The 27,767-nt window shown below is 40.9% G+C and overlaps 1 protein-coding gene across 1 annotated transcript in view; it reads right to left on the bottom strand.

Moving 5' to 3' along the window:
- LOC126354020 (ATP-dependent translocase ABCB1-like) overlaps positions 1–27,767 on the bottom strand; it is a 107,807-nt gene that overhangs the window by 34,835 nt on the left and 45,205 nt on the right. Inside the window, exons 8-9 of the mRNA XM_050003344.1 lie at positions 18,368–18,642; positions 9,993–10,097 (exon numbers count right to left, since the gene is read on the bottom strand). Coding sequence (XP_049859301.1) covers positions 9,993–10,097; positions 18,368–18,642 — 380 coding nt within the window. The remainder of the gene's footprint in view (positions 1–9,992; positions 10,098–18,367; positions 18,643–27,767) is intronic.

Here is a 27,767-nt window from a genome sequence, read left to right as displayed (position 1 = left end):
TCTGCTGTAAGCGTTTGCTGTTCACAACGTGCAAGTGTGCTGTGGACAACATGGTTTATTCCTTAGAACAGAGGATTTTTCTGGTGTTGGAATTCCACCGCCTAGAACACAGTGTTGTTGCAACAAGACGAAGTTTTCAACGGAGGTTTAATGCAACCAAAGGACCGAAAAGCTATACAATAAAGGATCTGTTTGAAAAATTTCAACGGACTAGGAACGTGATGGATGAACGTGCTGGAAAGGTAGGGCGATCGCATACGGCAACCACAGAGGGCAACGCGCAGCTAGTGCAGCAGGTGATCCAACAGCGGCCTCGGGTTTCCGTTCGCCGTGTTGCAGCTGCGGTCCAAATGACGCCAACGTCCACGTATCGTGTCATGCGCCAGAGTTTACACCTCTATCCATACAAAATTCAAACACGGCAACCCCTCAGCGCCGCTACCATTGGTGAACGAGAGACATTCGCTAACGATATAGTGCACAGGATTGATGACGGCGATATGCATGTGGGCAGCATTTGGTTTACTGACGAAGCTTATTTTTACCTGGACCGCTTCGTCAATAAACAGAACTGGCGCATATAGGGAACCGAAAAGCCCCATGTTGCAGTCCCATCGTCCCTGCATCCTCAAAAAGTACTGGTCGGGGCCGCCATTTCTTCCAAAGGAATCATTGGTCCATTTTTCAGATCCTTCCGAAACGATTACTGCATCACGCTATCTGGACATTCTTCGTGAATTTCTGGCGGTACAAACTGCCTTAGACAACACTGCGAACACCTCGTGGTTTATGCAAGATGGTGCCCGGCCACATCGCACGGCCGACGTCTTTAATTTCCTGAATGAATATTTCGATGATCGTGTGATTGCTTTGGGCTATCCGAAACATACAGGAGGCGGCGTGGATTGGCCTCCCTATTCGCCAGACATGAACCCCTGTGACTTCTTTCTGGGGGGACACTTGAAAGACCAGGTGTACCGCCAGAATCCAGAAGCAATTGAACAGCTGAAGCAGTACATCTCATCTGCATGTGAAGCCTTTCCGCCAGACACGTTGTCAAAGGTTTCGGGTAATTTCATTCAGAGACTACGCCATATTATTGCTACACATGGTGGATATGTGGAAAATATCGTACTATAGAGTTTTCCAGACCGCAGCGCCATCTGTTGTTGACAATTGTAACTACTGTAATTTCGAAAGTTTGTCTGCCTGAAAATGTACTGTTGTCCCAAGCATATTGCAACAAACTGTGTATTTCTATCGCTGCTCGTTTAGTTTCTATTGCCGTTTCAAATATACCTGTCATTTTTGAAACACTCTATATATATATATATATATATATATATATATATATATATATATATTAGTGACAGAGGGCAGTGTAATGCTGAACAACTTTACATCAGTATTCACTGCATTTGCAAACTAATAATTATAGCTATAAAGAATAGTATGATTTTAGGTTGGCAAGTCGTTAGGTCAGCTTTTGAAGAGTGGGTATGATGATGCCAAACGGTTAGACGGTACTGACAGGTGTGTTCCACTGTCTTAGTGCTGCAGTTACGACCGTGCAGAGAACATCAGGTACTAAACTATGTGACGTGTTTGCGGGAAGTCTGTTAAACGCAGAGAATAAGAAAGTTAGCATCAACTCGGTTTTGAGAGATCTGGAACCTATACAGAAATTTGTATAGAGATCAACATAAACACCATTTCCGCCCTTTTTATTGCTCGTGAAAACCACACATTGCATGTTGTACCACCATACAGCGAGGCCTTCAGAGGGGGTGGTCCAGATCGCTGTACACACCGGTACCTCTAATATCCAGCAGCACGTCCTCTTGCGTTGATGCATGCCCGTATTCGTCGTTTCATAGTATCCACAAGTACATCAAGGCACTGTCGGTCCAGATTGTCCCACTCCTGAACGGCGATTTGGCGTCGATCCCTCAGGTTGTTCTTGTCGTCCATAAACAGTCCTTTCCAACCCATCCCAGGCATGTTCGATAGGGTTCATGTCTGGTGAATATGGTGGCCACTCTAGTTGAGCGATGTCGTTATCCTAAAGGAAGTCACTCACGAGATGTGCACGACGGGGTCGCGAATTGTCGTTCATGAGGACGAATACTTCACCAATATACTGCCGATATGGTTGCACTATCGGTCGGGGGATGGCATTCAGGTATCGTACAGCTGTTATGGCGCCTTCCATGACCGCCAGCGGCGTACATCGGCTTCACATAATGCCATCCCAAAACAGCAGGGAACCCCCACCTTTCTGCACTCGCTGGACAGTGTGTCTAAGGGATTCAGCCTGACCAGCTTGCTTCCAAACATGTTTTCGGCGATTGTCTCGTTGAAGGCATATACGACACTCATCGGTGAAGAGAACGTGATGTCAATACTAGGCGGTCCATGTGGCATGTTGTTGAACCCGTCTGTACCGTGCTGCATGGTGTCGTGGTTGCAAAGAGGGACCTCGCCATGGACGTCGGGAGTGAAGTTGCGCATCATGTAGCTCCCTGTATTTCTCTCCTGCCACCCTCAGAATTTGAAAGAGAGTGTTGCAGTCAACATTGTCAAAAGCTTTCTCTAAGTCTACAAATGCTAGAAACGTACGTTTGCCTTTCCTTAATCTTTCTTCTAAGATAAGTCGTAAAGTCAGTATTGCCTCACGTGTTCCAACGTTTCTACGGAATCCAAACTGATCTTCCCCGAGGTCGGCTTCTACCAGTTTTTCCATTCGCCTGTAAATAATTCGCGTTCGTATTTTGCAGCTGTGACTTATTAAACTGATGTTTCGGTAATTTTCACATCTGCCAACCCTTGCTTTCCCTCTTGCTCACCAGATGGCAGAGTTTTGTCAGGACTGGCACTCCCGAGACCGGCAGTAGTTGTAATGGAATATTGTCTACTCCCGGGGCCTTGATTCGAATAGGTCTTTCAGTGCTCTCTCAAACTCTTCACATAGTATCACTTCTCCCATTTCATCCTCTTCCGTTTCCATAGTATTGTCCTCAAGAACATCGCTCTTGTATAAACCCTCTACATACTCCTTCCACCAGCAATTGTAGAGTTAAAGAAAGCTTTTGACAATGTTGAGTGGAATACTCTCTTTCAAATTCGGAAGGTGGCAAAGGTAAAATACAGGGAGCGAAAGGCTATTTACAATTTGTACAGAAGCCAGATGGCACGTTGTAGCCTATTCCCGATGTTATTCAATCTCTATATTGAGCAAGCAGTAAAGGAAACAAAAGTAAAATTCGGAGTAGGTATTAAAATCCATGGAGAAGAAATAAAAACTTTGAGGTTCGCCAATGACATTGCAATTCTGTCAGAGACAGCAAAGGACTTGGAAGAGCAGTTGAACGGAATGGACATTGTCTTGAAAGAAGGATATAAGATGAACATCAACAAAAGGAAAACGAGGATAATGGAATGTAGTCGAATTAAATCGGGTGATGCTGAGGGAATTAGATTAGGAAATGAGACACTTAAAGTAGTAAAGGAGTTTTGCTATTTGGGGAGCAGAATAACTGATGGTCGAAGTAGATAGGATATAAAATGTAGACTGGCAATGACAAGGAAAGCGTTTCTGAAGAAGAGAAATTTGTTAACATCGAGTATAGATTTAAGTGTCAGGAAGTCATTTCTGAAAGTATTTGTGTGGAGTGTAGCCATGTATGGAAGTGAAACATGGACAATAAATAGTCTGGACAAGAAGAGAATAGAATCTTTCGAAATGTGGTGCTACAGAAGAATGTTGAAGATTAGGTGGGTAGATCACTTAACTAAGAGGAGGTATCGAATAGGATTGTGGAGAAGAGAAGTTAGTAGCACAACTTTACTAGAAGAAGGGATCCGTTGATAGGACATGTCCTGAGGCATCAAGGAATCACAAATTTAGCATTGTAGGGCAGCGTGGAGGGTAAAAATCGTAGAGGGAGACCAAGAGATGGATACACTAAGCAGATTCAGAAGGATGTAGGTTGCAGTAGGTACTGAGAGATGAAGAAGCTTGCACAGGATAGATTAGCATGGAGAGCTGCATTAAACCAGTCTCAGGAATGAAAACCACAAGAACAACAATGCTGTTGTAGTAGCTTACCCGTACACATATTTTTTATTCATTATTAAACCTACTCCTGCATTACCCCTATTTGATTTGGTATTTATAACCCTGTATTCACCTGACCAGAAGTCTTGTTCCTCCTGCCACCGAACTTCACTAACTCCCACTATATCTAACATCAACGTACCCATTTCCCTTTTCAAATTTTCTAACCTACCTGCCCGATTAAGCGATGTCACATACCACTCTCCGATCCGTAGAACAACAGTTCTCTTTTTCCTGATAACGAAGTCCTTATGAGTAGTCCCCGATTGGGGGACTATGTAACCCCCGGAATATTTTACCCAAGAGGACGCTGTCATCATTTAACCATACAGTAAAGCTGCATGCTCTCGAGAAAAATTACGGCTGTAGTTTCCCCTTGCTTTCAGCCGTTCGCAGTACCAGCACAGCAAGGCCGTTTTGGTTATTGTTACAAGGCCAGATCAGTCAATCATCCAGACTGTTGCCCCTGCAACTACTGAAAAGGCTGCTGCCCCTCTTCAGGAACCACACGTTTGTCTGGCCTCTCAACAGATACCCCTCCGTTGTGGTTGCACCTACGGTACGGCTATCTGTATCGCTGAGGCACGCAAGCCTCCCCACCAACGACAAGGTCCATGGTTGATGGCGGGATCGTCTTACATGGCCTCATTATTTTGACGTTTTGTAAAACGAGGTTCCTTTGGCTACAAGAAAGGCTATGTTATCCAGTAGTACTAGAGATCAGAATCGAAAATGTTACGACTGTTAAGTTCCGGTTGCATACTTCATAAATCAAGGCGCCGCTGCTACATCAGTGCTAACAGGCTTCCTTTGTTTCCGCTGTAGTTCCACGAGTAAGTTGAGTCTGACAACTGTGGCACTGCGTAGCTTCATACTAATGAACTCACCCTCTCTTTCTGAAGCATGCAGGAGTGTAGGGCTAGTAGTGACTTACTGTTAGTACGGAAGATGAGTACACGATCTTGTTGCCGTAAAGTAGCAGTAACCAGGCGAAATGATCCATTGTAGGGATGAGATGGCCTTTAACGAAGCTTTGTTTTGTGAGACTACGGAGGACTTAAGACAAAAATTAATTGATGCAAAGTACATGACTGCAAATGTGTCCCCTTGAGGAGTAATGATACCTGGAACTAGTTTCACCATACAGTCCAAGCTTCAGACGAAAAAACATACAGATTTCGTCAGATTCAAATAAAATGGTTGTATTGTTGTTTATTCCGCTTCCACCTAGAGGAAACATATGTGCTGCGTCAAAAGAAAACTGGGCAGGGAGGACAGCGTCACTGTTATGTCCCCACGACAAGAAAGCGCGCCATTTCTGTATTCATTTGGTTACGGCGAGCTACGTACTTACCATTCTTTTATGCAATTGATTTTAATAATTATACACGATTTAGAGATTGCACTTCATCCTCAAGCCCTGTTTCCTTATACTATTGTTACAGAGTCAGCAGCGTCTCTAAAGTATGTAATTGTTAGACATTCTCCGAACAGACATTAAATATGAAAATAAGTTTACAGAAGTCTATGAACAATTTTTAGCTGTATAAATGTATGTGTAAACAGAACAGTATTCATTACTAACTGATCACTAGACCGCGGATTTTAGGTAACAACCTATTTTGTTCCTGAGTTCCTAACTGCATAAAAATTTGTCCTTATGCGTTTCATGAGTATTTACACTTAATAGTGTTAATTCTATAGGACCTAAAAAAGCCTGTTTCGACGTTAGTGCCTATTTTTGCCTATTTCGGCTTTAATATCCTAAAAAGTGCCTATTTCATCATATAAGACAGTGGCTCCAAGTTTTCCACACTATACGACAGATGGAAAAAATATTTTCTGCCCAGCGTGTAGCAAGGCGGCTAGTTGATATGCGCTCATGCTTCGTATTTGCCTAACTTTGGTCTTTTTTATTTTTTTATATCGCTATCCCTGTTAATACCAAATACTCATTATAGGTGTTTTATTATTCGTATGTAAAAATAGATAACGGATCTTTGGGTTAAAACCTATTTTTTTTCCTAAGCTCCAATTTGCATATAAGTTAGTACTTACGCGTTTCGTGACTAACTAAACTGAATACCGTTAGTTCTATATGACCTAAAATGGCGTATTTCGAAATTGACGCATAAGTTTGCCTATTTCGGCATCAAAACCCTAGAGAGTACCTATTTCGTTAATCTGACATAGTTCTTGTGATTTCAAAGATTAAAAAACGGAAGTAAACTTAGGGCTTTACGTCACGTCGAAGGCGAAGGTCGTTAGAGCTTGTTTAAAATTCCTTTGCTTGCCTTACTACCAACAGCACTCGGCACGCTTGAATGGTCATCCATACAAGCACGAGCGTGACAGTGCTTAACCTCGTTGAGCGAATGGGAACCGGTAAAAGATTTGAGTCACACATTAGAATCGAACGTGGGAGTACTAAATGTTATATTTGAAAATATTTCGTTCGTAGGATTCTGGCCAGCTGTGTGTTTTCGCAAAGAAACGGTTTCATAGGCCTTAAGCTGAACACGGATTAAAAAATCACAATGTTAATCGTAGACACCCTCTACAGCTAAATTACTGCCCTTCGCGCATTTTCTCGCTGCTGTCTACAGGCAGTCCTATCAAACTACTATTTTGTGAAAGGTATTATATGAGAATTTTCCGGTCGAAAAATAATTTGCCAGTAGTGAGATCTTTTCATCAGAAGCACTTTTAGATTCCATTCGCTAGTTCAGAAGGGGCGGCCATCTTCAGGTGCCTTATGTCCACCAAAGAGTACGGTACTTCCACTAACGCTCCCATGCACCGCAGTAAAAGGAGAAAAAAAAACTGGTCATCGTTCACTTTTTCCCAGCGAAAACAAATCAGTACATTGTGTAGCGACCGACGTGTTAAGTGTTACTGACGTTCTAAGTGCAAAATACATTCTAGTTTCTGTGTGAGAATACTACGTCATGCCGAAAACAGCTAGTTCAAAGTCTAAGGCAGTGGCTGCAAGATTTTACGCATTATACAACAGATGGGAAAATTATTTTCTGCTAAGCATGCAACAAGGAGGTTAGTTGATTTTCTTAGACTTCTTATTTTCCTGTCACTTAGGTTTCTTTTTTTATCGGTACCCTTCAGTAATACGAAATACTCTTTATATGCGATTCTAAACTGCATTTCCCTTTTCTCTCCTATTAGGTTTCGAGTGTTAAGAAATCTCACTTACCTCAGCATGCAGATGGAATCGCACATAAAGCTAATGTTGAACGAAAGTGGAAATGGAAGCAAACTCTTTTAACCAATAAATCTAGTGAATCCTCCGAAAAAAACAAGTTCTGCAGTAATTTGTGTCACGCACTTGTGGCAGCAAACATCCCCTTTCGGAAACTAGAAAACCCTATTTTCAGAGGTTTTCTAGAGAAGTACTGCCGTCAGTCTATTCCTGCAGTGTCAACTTTACGTAAGAATTATGTGGATTCAGCTTACAATGCTGCATTGCAGAGAATCAGAGATGATGATGGAGTATCTTGTATATGGATTTCTGTGGATGAATCTGACAGCCTTGGCCGTTACACTGCAAAACGTGATTATTGGCAAGCTAGATCCAGATGCTCCATCCAGGGCTCATTTGATTTACTCAAAACAGCTTGCAAAAACTAACCAACAAACAATAGCACAGTTTTTGAACAATGGGCTTAAGGTGCTACACTCAAACGGAGAATGGCAATAAGATGCTTCTGGCCGTCACTGATGCTGCTGCATATATGATAGCAGCGTTTCAACTATTAAAAGTATTCTACCCATTGATGCTGCACGTAACTTGTGTAGTGCATGGAATCAACCGCATAGCACAGCAAGTAAGGCTACAATTTCCTAAAGTAAATAAAGTAATATCTATGGTGAAGAAAATTTTTGTTAAGGCACCGTCAAGAATACAGGCATTCAAAGAACAGCTTCCAGATGTCCCATTGCCGCCAGAGCTTGTTGTCACCAGCTGGGCCACGTGGCTGATAGCAGCAGAATACTATAGTACGCATCTCTCAGCTGTCCAGAAGGTGGCTGAAAATATACCGGAGGATGCTGCATCCGTAACTGCAGCAATGGAGTTACTCAAAGATTCTTCTTTAAAACGGGACTTATCTTACATTAGGGCCCACTACACATTAATGGCAAGAATAATTTCACAATGAGAAGGCTCAGGGAGACCTATCTACGACAATATTTCTTTGCTCGAAGAAGTCAAAATGAAAATGAATGAAACGCCAGGTGAAGTAGGGGAAAAAGTACGGGGAAAAATGCAAACGGTTTTTCAGAAGAACACTGGCCTGAAGGAGTTGTGTGGAGTTGACGACATACTTAGTGGAAAATCCAGCACTCCTGACTGCAGCATTCCTGTCCAACACGTGCCGAAATTGAAGTACACCCCTGTCACATCTGTTGATGTAGAACGTTATTTTTCAGCGTATAAATTGATTCTGACTAATAAGCGCCACAGTTTTTCACTAGAAAACCTAGAAAAGATTTCGGTTATTTATTGTGAAGCCAACTATGGTCAGAATATGTGAAACTACGAATGTATTATTTAAACCATTGCCACACCTTTTTTACGGAGATCTTTATCTTGCAGGAACTCAAAAATATTTGGAGTTACGTTCAACATTGTTGTAGATTGCTCTGCTCTGTAACTGTGTAAATATTCATTCTCCTTGTTTTAATGACTAATAAGATGTTCATACTGTCAACACTGTGTATTTTAATTTATTTTATTTTCTCTGCATCATTTTTATTAGAGCCTATTTTAGGTTTTATATAGCCTAAATGAGCTACTGAAGGAGCCTTTTTTAGGTGCCTAAAACACACGTTTTTACGACCTAAAAATCCGTGGTCTAATGATCACGAGTTTCATTGGTGTATAATTTGCTTCCGTCATTTAGGCAGGTCGGACATTTTGTAACATTTTAACTTGCGCTTGTGAATGCCTCTATAAAACCGAAATCATGATTGTGTGAAATAAATGACTAGTAATTTACAGTTCAACGGGGGAATTGGTTTCAAAACCGTGGCGTATATGGCGGGAATGCCGCAAGTAGGCGGTTATACTTGCTAATTCGTGTACTGGCTTTCCTTTTTGAGCGAGTGTAGCCCACTACTACCCGACAACAGACTCAGCTGACGAGTGCGCAGCAGCGGAGACTGACGAGTCGAGTCTAAGGGTACACGAAGACAGCGGATTCGGAGATGACGTCACAGAATTCGCTGGCGAGTTTAAACCGAGTGTAAGGGACCATACTGATCGCTGGGAGGTACCCTCTAGCATGTACTTCGCAGTGGCCTGCAGAGTATAAATGCAGATGCAGATAAGGATTGACGAAAATTACTTTTGTCGATGTAGTGGCAGTGTGCTGTAAGTGGTGAAAAAACATCCGTTAAAGCCGTAGTTGTTCATCGGCTGAGAGTTTGTTTGAGCGATACCAAACTCTTTATTAAAACATGTTCGATAACACAGGTAAATTTGCCAACTGGTTGAAGGATGCAGTGTTAGGAAACAAAAAAGAAAAATTGTATGTAGTTATACTTGATAAGTTTGCAGTTCAGACAACGAGACTATGAGAATGTTACGTAATTGGATAAAATCAGAAAATGAAGTCATGCAACCAGAAACAATTACGCAGAAGGTTATCCCATAAATGGGCAGCTATTTTAAGGGAAGATAGGAAGTTGATAGCGACTCCTGTTTCGACACACACTCGTTATCATTCAAAATACCTGTCTACAGACATAAACGTATTTCACATAAAAACAAGTTTTTCAGTGGCCACTCTCTTCCTACACTTCTAGTTATTTACAAGATTTCGCCTCTTGCGGAGTATCGTAGCATAGGTTTGGAGCATACCTGCAGGAAAGAGGCTATGCCCATGACGACCGCTGTCACTATGAACACGGCACAGTACCAATATGTCTGACTGCGGACAACAGCAGGGTCCGGGTGAGAAAGGACCTGAAAGAAAGGAAACGGTTTGTAGTAGTCACTGAAGAATATTTACCTTTAATATTCCTTTTCTGAAACACTAATATACTTTATGCCTACATAATTAGTATTCAGGAAAGTAAAAAGATACATTAAAATCTCTTAGTATCTACTACTTTTGTTTGACGGTCCTATGATAAGTAATATACAAGTGTATATGGCTTTAGTTCTTCACTAATCCTGCTTTGCATTAGTTAGATGTGATTACAAACAATATGTAACTGAGGAAGTCCTCTTTACCATTATTTAAAAGGAATTACAAGAGGGACTAACGTTATCTGTTGAAGGACTTGTGAACAGGTGGGAGGCAGGTTAATGTTGATGGAAGTTTAGATGCCCAAGAACGGCGAATAGGACATGAAAGCTGTTCATTAGAAAATGGCTTTCAAATCAATTACCTTGACGCGAGTTATTAAGCGCTGGCGAGGTGTAAAGACACACTCATCTCGGATTCCGTCTGCTACGAATTCCACTGCCTGTGACTGCATAGAGGAGATATATCGTATATCTGTATGATATAAAAAACAAAGAGACACCAAGAAGAAATTATCCGCATTGGACGGGGATCGGTGGATGTGATGTACATGTATAGACAAACAAATGATTACAGTTTCCGAAAAAAATTATGATTTATTCAAACGTAAGAGCTTCATCAAGAGAGCAAGTCAATGACGCGTTGTTCCACCTCTGTCCCCTATGCAAGCTGTTCTTCGGCTTGGCATTGACTGACAAAATTCTTGGATGTCGTCCTGGAGGATATCGTGCCAGATTCAGTCCAGTTAGCGCCTTACGTCGTCCGAATACTGAGATGGTCCTCAAACCTTGTCCATAACGCTTCAAACTTTCTCAACTGGGCCGGCCGTTGTGACCGAGCGGTTCTAGGCGCTTCAGTCTGGAACCGCGTGGCCGTTACGGTCACAGGTTCGAATCCTGCCTCGGGCATGGTTGTGTGTGGCGTCCTTAGGTTAGTTAGGTTTAAGTTGTTCTAAGTTCTAGGGGACTGATAACCTCAGATGTTAAGTCCCATAGTGCTCAGAGCCATTTCTTTTCTCAACTGGGTAGAGACCTGACGACCTTGCTCGCCAAGGTATGGTTTGTCAAATACGAAGACAAGCTGTAGAAACGCTCGTCGTCTGTGGGCGGGTAATATTTTATTGAAATGCAACCCCAACCTGGCTTGTCAATGAGGGCAACATAAAGGGGTGACAAATACCGTCGCCGTACGCTGTGCTGTAAGGATGACACGGATGACAACCAAACGGGTCCTGCAGTGAAGTGAAATGACATTCCAGACCATCACTCCTGGTTGTCGGACCATACGGCGGCTGAACTGTAGGGAAGCTAGAAAATCTGCTAAGGCTCAGTCTAGATATAGTGGGAGTCAGCGAAGCGAAGTGGAAAGATGATGAGGATTTCTGGTCGGATAAGTATAGGGTAATATCAACAGCAGCATAAAATGGAATAACAGGAGAAGGATTCGTTATGAATAGGAATGTAAGGCACAGAATGAGTCACAGCAAACCAACAAAGACGATGATAGTTCAGGTATACATGACGAAGTCGCAAGCGGGAGATGAAGAGATACAGAAAATATATGAGGATATTGAACGGGTATTTCAGTACGTTAAGGGAGATGAAAATCAAATAGCCATGGGGTGACAGGAATTCAGTTGTAGAGGAAGGAGACGAAGAAAGGATTACTGGACAATATAGTCTTGGACAAGAAGTGAGAGAGTAAAAAATCTAATTGAGTTCCGCAAAAATTCCAGCTAATTATGGCGAATATTCTGTTCAAGAACGATAAGTGGAGGAGGTATAGTTGGAAAAGGCCTGGAGATAAGGGAAGATTTCAGATAATATTATCGCAAAGTAGAGATTCCGAAATCAGATACTAGATTATAAGAGGTAACCCTGAGAAGATATGGACTCAGATCACAATTTAGTAGTGATAACGAGTAGGCCCTCCCTCCATGAACCATGGACCTTGCCGTTGGTGGGGAAGCTTGCGTGCCTCAGCGATACATATAGCCGTACCGTAAGTAGAACCACAACGGAGGGGTATCTGTTGAGAGGCCAGACAAACTTATGGTTCCTGAAGAGGGGCAGCAGCCTTTTCAGTAGTTGCAGGGGCAACAGTCTGGATGATTGACTGATCTGGCCTTGTAACAATAACCAAAACGACCTTGCTGTGCTGGTACTGCGAACGGCTGAAAGCAAGGGGAAACTACTGCCGTAATTTTTCCCGAGGGCACGCAGCTTTACTGTATGATTAAATGATGATGGCGTCCTCTTGGGTAAAATATTCCGGAGGTAAAATAGTCCCCTATTTGGATCTCCGGGCGGGGACTACTCATCAGGATGTCGTTATCAGGAGAAAGAAAACTGGCGTTCTACGGATCGGAGCATGGAATGTCAGATCCCTTAATCGGGCAGGTAGGTTAGAAAATTTAAAAATGGAAATGGATAGGTTAAAGTAAGATATAATGGGAATTAGTGAAGTTCGGTGGCAGGAGGAACAAGACTTTTGGTCAGGTGACTACAGGGTTATAAACACAAAATCAAATAGGGGTAATGCAGGAGTAGGTGTAATAATGAGTAGGAAAACAGGAATGCGGGTAAGCTACTGCAAACAGCATAATGAACGCATTATTGTGACCAAGATAGATACGAAGCCCACACCTACTACAGTAGTACAAGTTTATATTCCAACTAGCTCTGCAAATGACGAAGAAATCGTAGAAATGTATGATCAAGTAAAAGAAATTATTCAGATAGTGAAGGATGACGAAAATTTAATAGTCATGGGTGACTGGAATTCGGTAGTAGGAAAAGGGAGAGAAGTAAACGTAGTAGGTGAATATGGACTGGGGCAAAGAAATGAAAGAGGAGGCCGCCTGGTAGTATTTTGCACAGAGCACAACTTAATCATAGCTAACACTTGGTTCAAGAATCATAAAAGAAGGCTGTATACATGGAAGAAGCCTGGAGATACTGACAGGTTTCAGATAGATTATATAATGGTAAGACAGAGATTTAGGAACCAGGTTTTAAATTGTAAGACATTTCCAGGGGCAGATGTGGACTCTGACCACAATCTATTGGTTATGACCTGTAGATTAAAACTAAAGAAACTGCAAAAAGGTTGGAATTTAAGGAGATGGGTCCTGGATAAACTAAAAGAACCAGAGGTTGTACAGAGCTTCAGGAAGAGCATAAGGGAGCAATTGACAGGAATGGGGGAAAGAAATACGGTGGAGGAAGAATGGGTAGCTTTGAGGGATGAGGTAGTGAAGGCAGCAGAGGATCAAGCAGGTAAAAAGAAGAGGGCTAGTAGAAATCCTTGGGTAACAGAAGAAATATTGAATTTAATTGATGAAAGGAGAAAATATAAAAATGCAGTAAATGAAGCAGGCAAAAACGAATACAGACGTCTCAAAAATGAGATCGACAGGAAGTGCAAAATGGCTAAGCAGGGATGGCTTGAGGACAAATGTAAGGATGTAGAGACTTGTCTCACTAGGGGTAAGGTAGATACTGCCTACAGGAAAATTAAAGAGACCTTTGGAGATAAGAGAACCACTTCTACAAACATCAAGAGCTCACATGGAAACCAAGTTCTAAGCAAAGAAGGGAAAGCTGAAAGGTGGAAGGAATATATAGCGGGTCTATACAAGGGCGATGTACCTGAGGACAATATTGTGGAAATGGAAGAGGATGTAGATGAAGATGAAATGGGAGATACGATACTGCGTGAAGAGTCTGACAGAGCACTGAAAGCCCTGAGTCGAAACAAGGCCCCCAGAGTAGACAACATTCCACTGGAACTACTGACGGCCTTGGGAGAGCCAGTCCTGACAAAACTCTACCATCTGGTGAGGAAGATGTGTGAGACAAGCGAAATACCTTCAGACTTCAAGAAGAATATAATAACTCCAATCCCAAAGAAAGCAAGTGTTGACAGATGTAAAAATTAGCGAACTATCAGTTTAATAAGCCACAGCTGCAAAATATTAAAGCAAATTCTTTACAGACGAATGGAAAAACTAGTACCGGCCGACCTCGGGGAAGATCAGTTTGGATTCCGTAGAAATGTTGGAACACGTGAGGCAATACTGTCCCTACGACTTACCTTAGAAGCTAGATTAAGGAAGGGCAAACCTACGTTTCTAGCATGTGTAGACTTAGAGAAAGCTTTTGACAATGTTGATTGGAATACTCTCTTTCAAATTCTGAAGGTAGCAGTGGTAAAATACAGGGAGCGAAAGGCTATTTACAATTTGTACAGAAACCAGATGGCAGTTGAAAGAGTCGAGGGAAATGAAAGGGAAGCAGTGGTTGAGAGGGGGGTGAGACAGGGTTGTAGTCTCTCCCCGATGTTATTCAATCTGTATATTGAGCAAGCAGTAAAGGAAACAAAAGAAAAATTAGGAGTAGGTATTAAAATCCATGGAGAAGAAATAAAAATGTTGAGGCACGCCGATGACATTGTAATTCTGTCAGAGACAGCAAAGGACTTGGAAGAGCATTTGAACGGAATGGACAGTGTCTTGAAAGGAGGGTGTACGATGAACATCAACAAAAGCAAAACGAAGATAATGGAATGTAGTCGAATTAAGTCGGGTGATGCTGAGGGAATTAGACTAGGAAATGCGACACGTAAAGTAGTAAAGGAGTTTTGGTATTTGGGGAGCAAAATAACTGATGATGGTCGAAGTAGAGGGGATACAAAATGTAGACTGGCAATGGCAAGTAAAGCGTTTCAGAAGAAGAGAAATTTGTTAACATCGAGTATAGATTTAAGTGTCAGGAAGTCGTTTCTGAACTTATTTGTATGGTGTGTAGCCATGTATGGAAGTGAAACATGGACAATAAATAGTCTGGACAAGAAGAGAATAGAAGATTTCGAAATGTGGTGCTACAGAAGAATGCTGAAGATTAGATGGGTAGATCACATAACTAATGAGGAAGTATTGAATAGGATTGGGGAGAAGAGAAGTTTGTGGCACAACTTGACCAGAAGAAGGGATCGGTTGGTAGGACATGTTCTGAGGCATCAAGGGATCACCAATTTAGTATTGGAGGGCAGCGTGGAGGGTAAAAATCGTAGAGAGAGACCAAGAGATGACTACACTAAGCAGATTCAGAAGGATGTAGGTTGCAGTAGGTACTGGGAGATGAAGAAGCTTCCACAAGATAGAGTAGCATGGAGAGCTGCATCAAACGAGTCTAAGGACTGAAAACCACAACAACAACAACAACAACAAAAAAAACGAGTAGGCTGAAGTTGAAGAGATTAGTCAGGAAGAATCAATGTGCAAAGACGTACTAAGGATGAAGAGATGCGAGCGAAGATCTTCAAGGCTATAGAGAGACAAGGAATACCTGATTAGGCAGTTCAGTTGAATAGCAATGGACCTCTCTGATGAGGGTAATCACAAAAGCTGGAATGGAAAACATTGGTACAAATGAGGTAACTGCGAAGAAACCATGGGTAGTAAGAGAAATACTAGAGTTGATCGATGAAAGAAGGAAGTACAAAAATGTTTGGGGAAATTCAGGAACACAGAAATGTAAGTCACTTTGGAATGAAATAAATGGGAACTGCCAGGAAGCTACGTCGAAATGAAATACGTAAAAAAAAAAGGTCGACAGGACTGATTCAGCAAATAGAAAAGTTAGAAGAACCTTTGGTGAAATTAAAAGGAAGAGTTGTTTGAGGACGTGATACAAGAAGAGGCATTAGCCGATGTAGGAGAGATATGGGTTCAGTAAAACAATGACTTTAATAAATCTTTGGAAGACTTAAGATCAAACAAGACAGAAGGGATGAATAACATTTCATAAGAATTTCTGAAATTATTGGGGAAGAGGAAACAAAACAACTATGTACGTTAGTGTGTAGAATGTATGTGTCTGGCGACATACCACAATTGTGAAGACTGAAAGAGCTGACAAGTGCGATAACTGTCGCGCAGTCAGATTAACAACCCATGCAACCAAGTTGCTGACAAAAACAACAAACGGAATAATGGAAAAGAACATTGAGAATGTCTTAAGAGGACGATCAGAATGTTCTGTGGTAGAGTTGGCCTTCTTATCATTATACTATTATCATTAATTTATTGTTTGATGTAAGTATTTTGAAGGATAAGCTTATGATGGTTAATATGTGCATCAACATTTGTAAAAACATTGCAATTCTTGTATTTCAGTTTAGTAATAGATTTAGTTTAAAAGAAATAGCTGGGTATGTAATATACAAGTGAGTTAATCGTACAGTTCTTGGCTTGAATCTTATTTATTAAGACATGGAAATCTCAACACATGTTGAAGCTCAAGTTTTTAATAAAAGTAGCACTTACTTATTTTTTAATTAGCAACCACTTGAAATACCAATTATAGTATTTTGCAATACGCTAATTATTTTTTTAATCGTATTCTTATGGAGGTTCACAGTCACAGTGTGTTTTAAGATAGAAAATATAGCCCATAGTGGTTGTATTCTGTTTACTATCCGTGCAATTGGCTAACTTAAACTGTGGGTAATTTTCAAGCACCTATAATACATTGAAAACATGGTTTGTATATCAATTGTCTACAAAGGTCTTGCATATCTTTGGATGATCGCAGCTTGTAGACATTTAGTGTTGAATTAAAATCACTCTTTCAATTTTGCCATTTTTACGAACATCCATTAACAGTAAGTACTTCTAGCCCTGTCTATATCTGGCAAACTTTCTAAATATTTTGTAGGTATCCAAAAGGTCAACGCGTTTTCAGGATGTAAACATGGTTCAAGTAAGCTGCAAGACCACCAGAAAAATAATATTTTTAAAAAGTTTCCCAGATATAGAACGGGGTTAAATTATATACTATTACTACATGTTCGCAACATGGGAAAGTTGAACAAATGTATCCGATTCAACAACAAAAGCCTACAAGTTGCGGTCATCCCAAGACACACGAGAGCTTGTAGATAATTGATGTGTAAACCACTGTCACCTTGTTGGAACGGATTACAGTTGCTTGAAAATGAGACATGGTTAAAACTACCCAATTGCACGGCTAATAAACAGAACACAACCTCCATGGACCATGATTTTATCCTCAAAGTATTAAAATTAGATAAAAAACGCGGAAAATCGAATATAAAATTAAATTTATTTTTATTTTGAGGGATACTGATGTGCGTAACATATCTTTTCATTTAAAATGTGGCGTTTCATGTCAGTGTCCAATTTCAATTTATTTTCATATAGCTAATAATTAAAAGCAAAAAAATTATTTTTATTAAAATTATTAATCAATTTTAAAATTAATGTTTCCATTCGAAAATTAATATACAAGAGAAATAAAATTTGAAAATGTTGCTGGTGGAAGCAACAACTTCTTGATTGTAAGAATTGTATGCTACACACTCAACTACTGTCAACTACCTTCAGCTTTTGTAGTCCTGTCTTCCTCAGTTGCGTGTAATATAACGGTATATTGATAATTTTTACTTATAGACCGTCTGACAGCAACTGAATAAAACACAATTTTAGTGCCATACGCAAAGATTAACACACACACAAATGCATACACGAACAGACCCTAGATACTTCAATAATTACACTCAAAAGTTTGGCAATAACATTCGATCTTTGGCAAAAACATTTGACAGTCGGCAACAGAAACCAAAACATTGCGTTGAAACAAGCGTTCAGTTCATAGTGTTGTGGAATGTGGAAAAAAAACACAAATTGGCATTCATAAGAAGAAGAACAAAACCAAAAATGCTAGAGAAGCGTAATATGTAAGAAATTGTCCACACAACCTGTAAGAACAGTTCAAAACGTTACTACTTAATAGGGAATACCAACCACCAGAGCTGTTTATAACCTATAGGCACAATGACAAAAATGTAAATTAAATAGCTAACATATGTACATTTTCCAGGCCACTGATGATGCCTTGCAGAAAATAAAGGCGAAACACATATGGCACTTAAGTTGTGTTTTATGCAGTTGCTTTTAGACGGTCTATAAGTAAAAATTATCAATATACCGTAATACTGGCAACTATGCTAACGAATTCGATTTTTTTTGTTTTTTTGTTTTTATAATTAGGAAACTGTTGGGTGGCCACTCACCTCCAAATGCCATGGGGAAAAAATCGTAAAGGTCCAGTCCATAAGGTCCCGTTCTAAATTGACTCGAGACGCACACGAAAGGTGCACAGGTTTGAGGTTTGGTACTGACCCCAATGACGTCTCCGTAGAATATGCTGAAGGTGGGGAAGCCGACGGCCACGACGAGTGCGCTGAGCGTCCCCGCGGCCAGCAGGCGCCACTCGGGGGCGCTGAGGCGCAGCACCGACAGCACGCCCACGCGACGCACCCCTACTCCCCCCGCCCCGTCCTCTTCGTCCTCTTCCGTATTTTCCGACACGTCAGCTGCCGACCCCCTGCGGCCCACCACCGAGGAAGCGTCGCATTGCTCACTCTGCAGCCGCTCCAGGACCGGACAGTCTCCTCCTACAGTTGTTAATCTCTTACGGAACAAATATTTCCAGGTCTTGATATTCTTTATTATTGACAACTTAACATAGCTTACTACTTGAAAGCAGCGACTTAAATAGATTTTATGCTACTTGATGCCATAGGGCTAATATTGCCACATAACCCGCTTTAAATCAATTTACAGTACCTAGTCATAGGGGCTGAAACGAGTAATAAAAAACTTAGTAGTAGCTCTGGTTAGGGAACTGAACACTCTCGAGTTTTGGGGGCCACCTTCACGAAATATATTAAACATCGCAACTAAAACAGGGAATAAGAAATTATGGAACATTCGAATAAGGAATAGGGTAAGCTCACGGGGCAGTGACAGAGTACGCATAATTTTAGAAAATCGATTCTCCAATAGAAGTGAACTGTAAAGAAGAAGGTGCTGCCATCTCCAGATAACAATCGTCTGTACTTGATGTATTATACAAACACCTAGCAGGCTGTCAGTCTACTTTCGTGTTCTAAATTCCTCATAACAAATACTGGTTGAAGGTAAGCAGAACAGAAACTTTTCTTTCCTAATTTTTTGTTTCTTTAAATTTAGTTTAATTATTTAGCCGTTGGTCCGATTATGTGTTCGTTCTTTATGGATTTTAAATCGGAGATCTGAAATGATGTTGCTTCTCCTATTCATGGAAAATGGTTTCGGTGCTACCGATCTCTATAGACTAAAAACAATACTTTCTGGGTGAGTAGGGGCACTAAATAAAAGCTGAATAGAGACAACATATTTTGCTGATTTATTATTTACTATTTTCTCCCAGGTGGGTTATGATAAAGATAGTCGAACTGAAGATGATGAGCCAGCCGGAGTGGCGGAGTGGTTCTAGGCTCTTCAGTCTGGAACCGCGCGACCGCTACGGTACCTGGTTCAAATCCTGCCTCGGGCATGGAAGTGTGTGGTGTCTTGAGGTTAGTTAGGTTTAAGTAGTTCTAAGTTATAGGGGGCTGATGACCTCAGCAGTTAAGTCCCATAGTGCTCAGAGCCATTTCAACCATTTTTTGAAGGTGATGTGCACAAAGCTGTTGCTGCATTCTGTCAAGGGTTGAGCACACTGCATCCTACAGAACTATTTGGGGAGCATCGTTTACGTCTTCACCGTCGTATACAAAGTGGTAGTGAAGGTCAGCTGAAGAAGAAAGGTGGACAAACTACGTTCACCGTCGAACAAGAAAAAGCTTATGTTGTCGGCTAGTGGGTTCCGATTTGATTCAGACGTTGTAAGAAAAGCTACTTTTTTGTTCGGAGAGCAAGATGGAATGAAACGTAAGTTTTTGAGGCAACATTAAATGGCAGGAATTGATTGGCTATTTGCTTTTCGTAAGGGCAATCCTGAAATAACATACAGGAAGGTTGAAGGGCTCTCCTCATATCGTTGCCAGGGCCTCAATAAGTATGCCATTGAGCAATGTCTTACTCTATTAAATAAAACCATGGAAGAATTTAATTTTCTTGGCAAGCCACAATTGAATTACAACTTTGATGAATCAGGCTGCCAAATTAATAATAAATCAAACAACAAAATGTTTGCGGCAAAAGATTGCAAAGCTCTTTCATTCGTAGTCTTGTGTAGAGAGGAGTGCCTGCACGAATGCTGTATAAAATTTCATTCCACCATTAGCAATATTTAAAGGCCTGACGATTTCCCTAATGGCTCATTGTTAACAATAGCAGACTCAGGTTAGATAAATGAAGGTGCCTTTTTGAAAAGGTTGCGTCATTTTCAATCTTAAGGCCCTGGACGTTTACAGGTATGTACTGGAGTTTTGCGAGGAAAATTACGTGCACATAATTTGTTTATCTAGCCATACAACTCTTCGACTTCAATCGTTAGGAATGTCCTTTTCATACCTCTGAAGTCATTTTATGACAATGAGCGTAATATCTGCACGAGAAACGCTCAAAGGGAAGAAAAATTAACAAGTTCTCTTTTGTAAAGATATTCAAAGCATCCTTGTTGAAAGAAACGACAGCTGCTATTGGTGAGAGTGGATTCAAAACAACAGGGGTTTATCCATTAAATGCAAATTTTCTCTCTGCACGTGATTTTTTTCCTGGTTGCATGTCAAGAAACTGGGACCAAAAACCAGACGGAATCCAAGTCACCTTCGGTATCTTCCCGTGACCTTCTTCCACCTCCGAAGAAACAAATGAACCGCCGTCCATCAACAAGGACGAAACAAACAGTTCTCTTAACGTCTCATGAAAATATTGCTGCGGTAAAAGGAGCAAAAGTGAAAATCAGGAATGGGAAGTGGAGCAGAAAAGGAGAGGGAGAATTCTTCCAGAATCGTCATCCTCGAAATCAGAGGAACAAGATACAATGTGTGGATTTTGTTGTGTGAAATACAGTGTCCCCTTATCATCAAAACTGGAAGGTTGGATAGAGTGCCAAGGAAGGAAAAAAGAAGTGGTACCATGAATAGTGCGCAGGGGCTGATAGAAGGAAAAAGTTAGCGGTAGACGTGTTTTTAAGAAGTGACATTCAGAAATGCGAACGTTGTCCTTCTCAGTAAATATGTGGAGTCCGTGACACTTAAAATAAGAAACGATATTGTAACGCTATCCCTATTCACCTAAGAGACTGTCCCCATTAATCCTCACTGGTATGGATAAATAGTGACATGTGTTACCTAACTGTTATCTTTAATACATTCTGTATGTATTTGATTACAAAGCCCTATAATCTGTTCCTTAAATATTACTGTAAAGAAAAAACTCTAAGCTTTATAGTTCGTATTAATAATGAAAGCAATATTTTAAACTTTCAAATTTTTATCGTGACTCACTGAAGCTTACCGTTTGTTATCTGAGGGGCTAGTCTGAGGAGAAATTGCTAACATCGTGTGCTTTTTTACATTTGTCAATTATAACACAACCGCAACTATCCTATCGGCATAAGGCGTGTCCTAACAGCCAAGAACAGATTTAACACTGTTACTTCTATGCTCGTCATTCCGAAGACTGGTTTAATCCACCTTTCCACGCTAGGCTATCCAGTGCAAGTCTCTTAATCTCTGCATAACTTCTACAACCTACAGGGTGTTTCAAAAATGACCGGTATATTTGAAACGGCAATAAAAACTAAACGAGCAGCGATAGAAATACACCGTTTGTTGCAATATGCTTGGGACAACAGTACATTTTCAGGCGGACAAACTTTCGAAATTACAGTAGTTACAATTTTCAAGCCCCCCCCCCCCCCCCACCGAAATTGGAAATTCCCCCCCCCCCCTAGAAATTCGATTTATAGTTGTGGTGAAATATAAAAATTGTCACCTGGTCTGTGTGACAAAATTTAAACTACACCAGCTTCTGTTGCTAACGAAGTTTGGAGTCAACTATGGAGAAGTCGTGATGACATGCAGTTTTTACAAGCAAAATGAATGTGTAACACAATAGGTAGCGGCTGGGTCAGTATAGTTTGGTTTCGTTACTTATCGGATCTGTTTAGAACACTTAGCGTCTATTTTTCTGTTGTTATTATTATTATTAATATTGCCAACACCAGCAAATTAGCAGTTGCTGTATAGTAAGTGTGCGGTAGAGCTAAGCGTTGCAAGGTGTGTTGGCAACGCCGATTGTGGAATAAGTCAGCCTTTCCTCTCTCTTGTCTTCCCTCACCGCACCTCCAAACGGCCTAACGTATAAGCTAATCCCTTAGCTACGCAGCTCACCCTCGCTGCGAACTTTATTCTTATCCACCACTCGTATCTATACTTTATTTGCCCGCTGTCGCAAAACACGTCCCCAGGTTTTGCTACGGAATTGGAAGTAGCATCTGACATTATAAAAGATTGTTTTAATAGTTTTAATGCGTTACTGGGAATATTTCCAAGATTTAATAGCCATATAGATTTTTCCTAATCGATGAGTCCAAAGCTCAAACCAAATATTTGTGTACACTTGACAATGATTTTGACAGTGTCAATGAGGATACACAATTTTTGCCTAAAGAAGGGGTACATTCCACCATGAGTGGGACGTTTGGCAACGCAGGTCTGCGAGTATAATTTAAGCTTTCATTGTTGTATAAAAACTCAGTGCATTGTTGAAACTGTTGTAAGGTTGTAACAATCAGTCGACAGGTTACTATGGAAGTGTGATGTGATTATGCAGTGTACTACGTGCAGTCTTCGTCAGTTTATAACATAAAAAGAAGTGTTAGTGCCGAAATACAATGTCGAAACAACAAACTTTAATTTCTTTCTTTTCTGATAAAAGACCGTGTATTACAAAAGATAAAGACGAGCGTGAGTCTACTGAACGAAGTGCTGGTGATTGTGACGATGAATTGCGCAGGTATACCAAGTCCTCAGTTTCCCTTCCACAGTTTTCAAACGATAAGTGTGCTATTTCTGGCCCATCCGTAAATTGAAATTCGAAACAAAGTACTGAACGCGAGATTAAGTATCAGCAAAAATGGGAGCGTAAGTACAATTGGTTGTACTTCGATCACGAGTAAAGTGTGACTTTAGGGAAATTGTGTGAAATGCATTTAAAAAACGATATCGAAGCCCTACAGAAAGCTGGAGGAGCGTTCATTTCTGTACCTTTCACTAAATTTAGAAAAGCTACCGGAAGCACAGGAAAATAAGAAAAGCACGCCAACTCAGAAAAACATGCAAATAGCCGTTGCACTTAAAAATTGTAGATTACAGGGATTAAACGCTCCAATTCATATACAGATATTTAAACAAAATGAAAATGAAAAAGCTTTAAACCGCCAAGCATTGTCATCGTTAATTCAAAGCCTGTATTTCCTTAGTAAAGATGAAATGCCCCACACAATAAAATATGAACCTCTAATTCATAAGGTAGTACTGAAAAGCGACATTAATCTTGAAAAGTGTTTAAAATTTCAGAGCGAAAGGTCCACATACCTTAGTAAGTATACTGCGTCAGAATTGTTGACTTGTTTGAGAAAGTCTTTAGACTTTCAAGGTGAAACACTTCTCCATGACAAATATTTTTCATTATTGGCAGACGAATCCACTAATGTTTCCAACCAAAGTGAACTGTCTTTTGCTAGTTCGATATGTTGTACTGTCCCCATCGTTTGAAGTGAAGGAAAGGGTTTTATGTCTCGTTAAGTTGAAAATCACTTCAACTGAATCCATATTTACAGCAATTGGTACTGAACTAAAGAAAAGAATACTTTCTTACGACAGGTTATTATCTTGTTTTTTCGACGGTACTGCTAATTTTAGTGGTTCTATCTCAGGAGTCCGCGCTCCGTTGTCAGAGAGGAAATGCCATAAGCTGCAATACATTCACTGTAGAGTACATGTTTTGTCAATTGCTGCCACCGACTCTAGGAATAAACACCCCATTAAAAAACGCACATTACATGTTGTTGAAGACATTTACAAACTTTTTCTTGGTTCTTCCAAACGAAAAATGTTTTGCACGAAACTCAGTGAACTTTAGAGCAATCTGTTTTAAAAATACCCGAAGCTGTTGACATTCGATGGTTAAGTACCTATAGCACAGTTCATGCTATTTTCCTAACCTACGAGTCCATTATAATGGCATGTGAACATATACACAAGGACGGCGCGGATTTAACAAGTTTAGCTGGAGGAATCTTGTTAGAAATGATGAATTCCAATTACATTGTAGGTTTAGTGGTTTTAGACGATACGTTAAATGCAGTCTCAAACTTACGTTAAGTTTTTCAGAGACAATCACTTAAAATTTCTGGGACTCTGGAACATTTAAGACACATCGACTGTCTTTGTGACTGCGATGGACATAGTGCAGATAATGAAACTCTTAATAAAATTAAAAAAAAACTGCAGGAGGACGCAACAGAAGTTAAATGTGTGCTATTCACCAACGTAGAGGAGCAGACTCAAGCTACGAAAAGCGCAAGGAAATTTGTTAAAAGTATGATTGATGAAATTGAGCAACGGTTTGATGAGAAGGCAATAAAAGTGATAGAACTAGGTGCATATTTCGAAAGTTTAAAAAAATTTCTAGACTTTAGTGATAATGTTTGTAAAGAACTGTGCTTGATTTTGGGACTTAACAAACATCGACGCTGTTATTGCAGACTTGCATTCTTTTAGGTACGTTGTTAGTAATAAATTAGACGATACGTCTTCTGATGTTGCTTCTTTCATTCTGAGAGCCGACATCGGCTACGAAGCACTACAGGAAACGTTCCAAGCTTGTGTGAAGATTTCCACTGAAGGGGACGACAAGCCAACAGAAAGTTTTATTGGTGACGTCATCAAGAGATATGCTGTAAAAAAGCCTCGACGTATTAGTTTGATGTAAATGTGAATTTTTTGCATGCAATAAAATTATTTTATTATTTAATATAATTAAATTAGGCTTAGCCTAACAGCTTAGTACTTAACCTACATATTATTTAATTATATATTAGCTATTCACGAAAAATTTTAAATATTAATAGCGTTGCTACGTCTTCAGAACGCCCTCTCCCCGTCAAGCTATATATCCTCGACGGGGGAAAGTGACTGTATTCATCACTGATATTGGGTATACTGCACATACATGCACACCCAGAAGCACATGCACAGGCACAACCACAACCACAACCTCACTCCAAAACTCTGCCCTTCCCTCACATTGGTTACCCATGATCCATGATCACGTTTATTCGTGCCGGCGAGGAGAAAAATTATAACTCCGTTACTGTTTAATACACGTGTACTATTTTAAATCTTCGGTGTCGACTTGTTCCAGTGAGATAAAAAAGAAAAATCCCCGGGAGGTACCGGAACGCGCTCCCGCGGAAATTAAGCCCGGGTGACGGTATGGTCTACCATTGAGAGCACAGAACGATTACAATCACCTCCTGATCTCTTAACTAGTTATTTAGAGTGCAGCTGTAACATTTCTGGCTTAGTAATGGAGGAGGGTCGTTGTTCCCTACCTGTATTTCCGTGAAGTTATCTTTCAACAAGGGAACGCAGCGCCGCATGTTACCTGTGCTTTACTTGATTATTCGATACAGGGTTTGTTCGGCTGTCACCCTGGCCATAACATTCTCCAGATCTCTTACTGACTGAAAGCATCTGCCATCAGTGAAAGCATATGGCCACGAGTTGCACGGAGATAGGAACTTGATCAGTCGCTCATCAATACGACCGACGAACTCTGGCATGTGTTTTAGGCAGCATAGAATAATGAAGCCGCAACTGTCATCCAAACTCAATTCAGCGCGATTACCAGCTGGATCAGAGCCACTGGCGTTGCTGCAGGTGGTGCCCGAATTTGTGCTGGTTCCCGAAATTTTGGCGATGCCTGGGCATATGCTGTTTACCGAAACGTACGTTTGTTCATCTCAAGCTTTGATGAAAATTTATAAAATGCAGCTAGTTAGTGCATTTTGTCTGCGGGAAAAATGCGTTTACTCCGTGACGTATAGTTGCTCCGAGGTGACCGGTTCGCTTGCGTGAAAAATTAGCGATCAACGGGGTCTCTGTTTCAAGAGACGCTAGCGTCAATATGTTTACGATTCTGAAGCTAATAACTGTCTATTGTTACAGGCCATACGTAAAACAGATGGGAACTAAACTATTTGACGAATATAGAAAGAGGTAAAAAGCCCCTGTGTAAGTTTCAGCAAGAGTATATTGGTATGTTAAAAGGTAGTTCTACCAGTATTAATTATTTTCAGCAGGTTAACTCGTGGAAAGTGAATTTGTGTCATGCTTTTTTGCGCAACTTCGCATATTTGGTTAGTGACTTTTGCTGGTGAATTTTCCAGCATGGTCAAGGAAATTGGGAAAGTCTTTTCCTGCAATTAAGAAATGGTTCAAATGGCTCTGAGCACTATGGCACTTAACATCTGAGGTCATCAGTCCCCTAGAACTTAGAACTAATGAAACCTAACTAACCTAAGGACATCACACACATCCATTCCCGAGGCAGGATTCGAACCTGTGGCCGTAGCGGTTCCAGACTGAAGCGACTAGAACAGAATGGCCACTGCGGCCGGCTGCAATTAAGAGAAATTTGTTTTACAACTGCACGTCATACAACCAAAGCGAGGCTGAATAGCACCGAATCAGTATTCGAGGGTTCTATGTAAGTTTCTATTTATGACCAGTAAATTCATACACGACCGGAGATCATCGGCGAACGCTTCTGCTTTACGAGATCGTCTAGTTTATACAGGGTGATTTTTTCCACCGTGTACAAACTCTAGGATTGTTCGATGAGAGGATACGGAACATAAAAGGTCTAATGAACTTATGTCCGGTAATGAATGGTTTCCATGCTAGAGACCTTTATTCAGTCATACAAGGTTGCAGAGGCTACGGTCTAATACCATGCAGCTACAGTTACATTATGTGTTGAAAAGGGTTTCCATGCGCCTCAACGCATGTATGCATCGTAGAATATTCTGTGTCATACGTTCACATAGGGCAGGCTGCATCTGAACAGTGTCAAAGGCAGCATGAGTACTTCGTTCCAGTGTCTCCACATCTGAAATGGGCTCTGCATACACGATACTTTCTGAGAGGGCCCCATAACCAATCGCAAGGGTTGAGATCCGGTGAACGAGCAGGCCGTGCTACAGGACCCTCGCTTCCGATCCATCGACCAGAGAAGAAACGATTGAGATGCGTCCGAACGTTATCGTCGAAGTGGGCTGGAGCACCATCATAATCACATTTTCCTCCAGGTGTGATGTCCGAGAATTTCGGGTACGTCCTTCATGATTTCTTGCTTTCTGAAACGATCCTGTCTCAGACAAACGGCGAAACATTCTTACAAGCATTGATTGCTGTGATTGTTGTCGGCGGGGATAGGTGTCCTCATACAACCTTGCTGCACGCCGCCCGTTGCCATTTGCCTTTCCGTAAGTAAACACCATGTCGGCAAGCTCTCAGTTCCAATGTGAAACCATTAGTTTATGAGACTAGTTAGAAAGAATCAGTTCGCACAGTGCGGGATATGGAAGTATTAAGGAGTGAATAGAAACGCTTGCATTTCTCTGAGACTATAGATAATATTACAAGGAATAGCTTAGTAGACAATTCAGTTGAAGAGAAATGGACATCTCTAAAGAGGGTAAAGACAAAATTTGGGAAGAAAAACGTAGGTACAAAGA

This window comes from Schistocerca gregaria, chromosome 3, assembly GCF_023897955.1.
Source record: "Schistocerca gregaria isolate iqSchGreg1 chromosome 3, iqSchGreg1.2, whole genome shotgun sequence".
NCBI classification, from domain to species: Eukaryota; Metazoa; Arthropoda; class Insecta; order Orthoptera; family Acrididae; genus Schistocerca; species Schistocerca gregaria.
The sequence above is the reverse complement of the archived record's forward strand: the minus strand, read 5'-3'. Positions and strand labels throughout refer to the sequence as shown.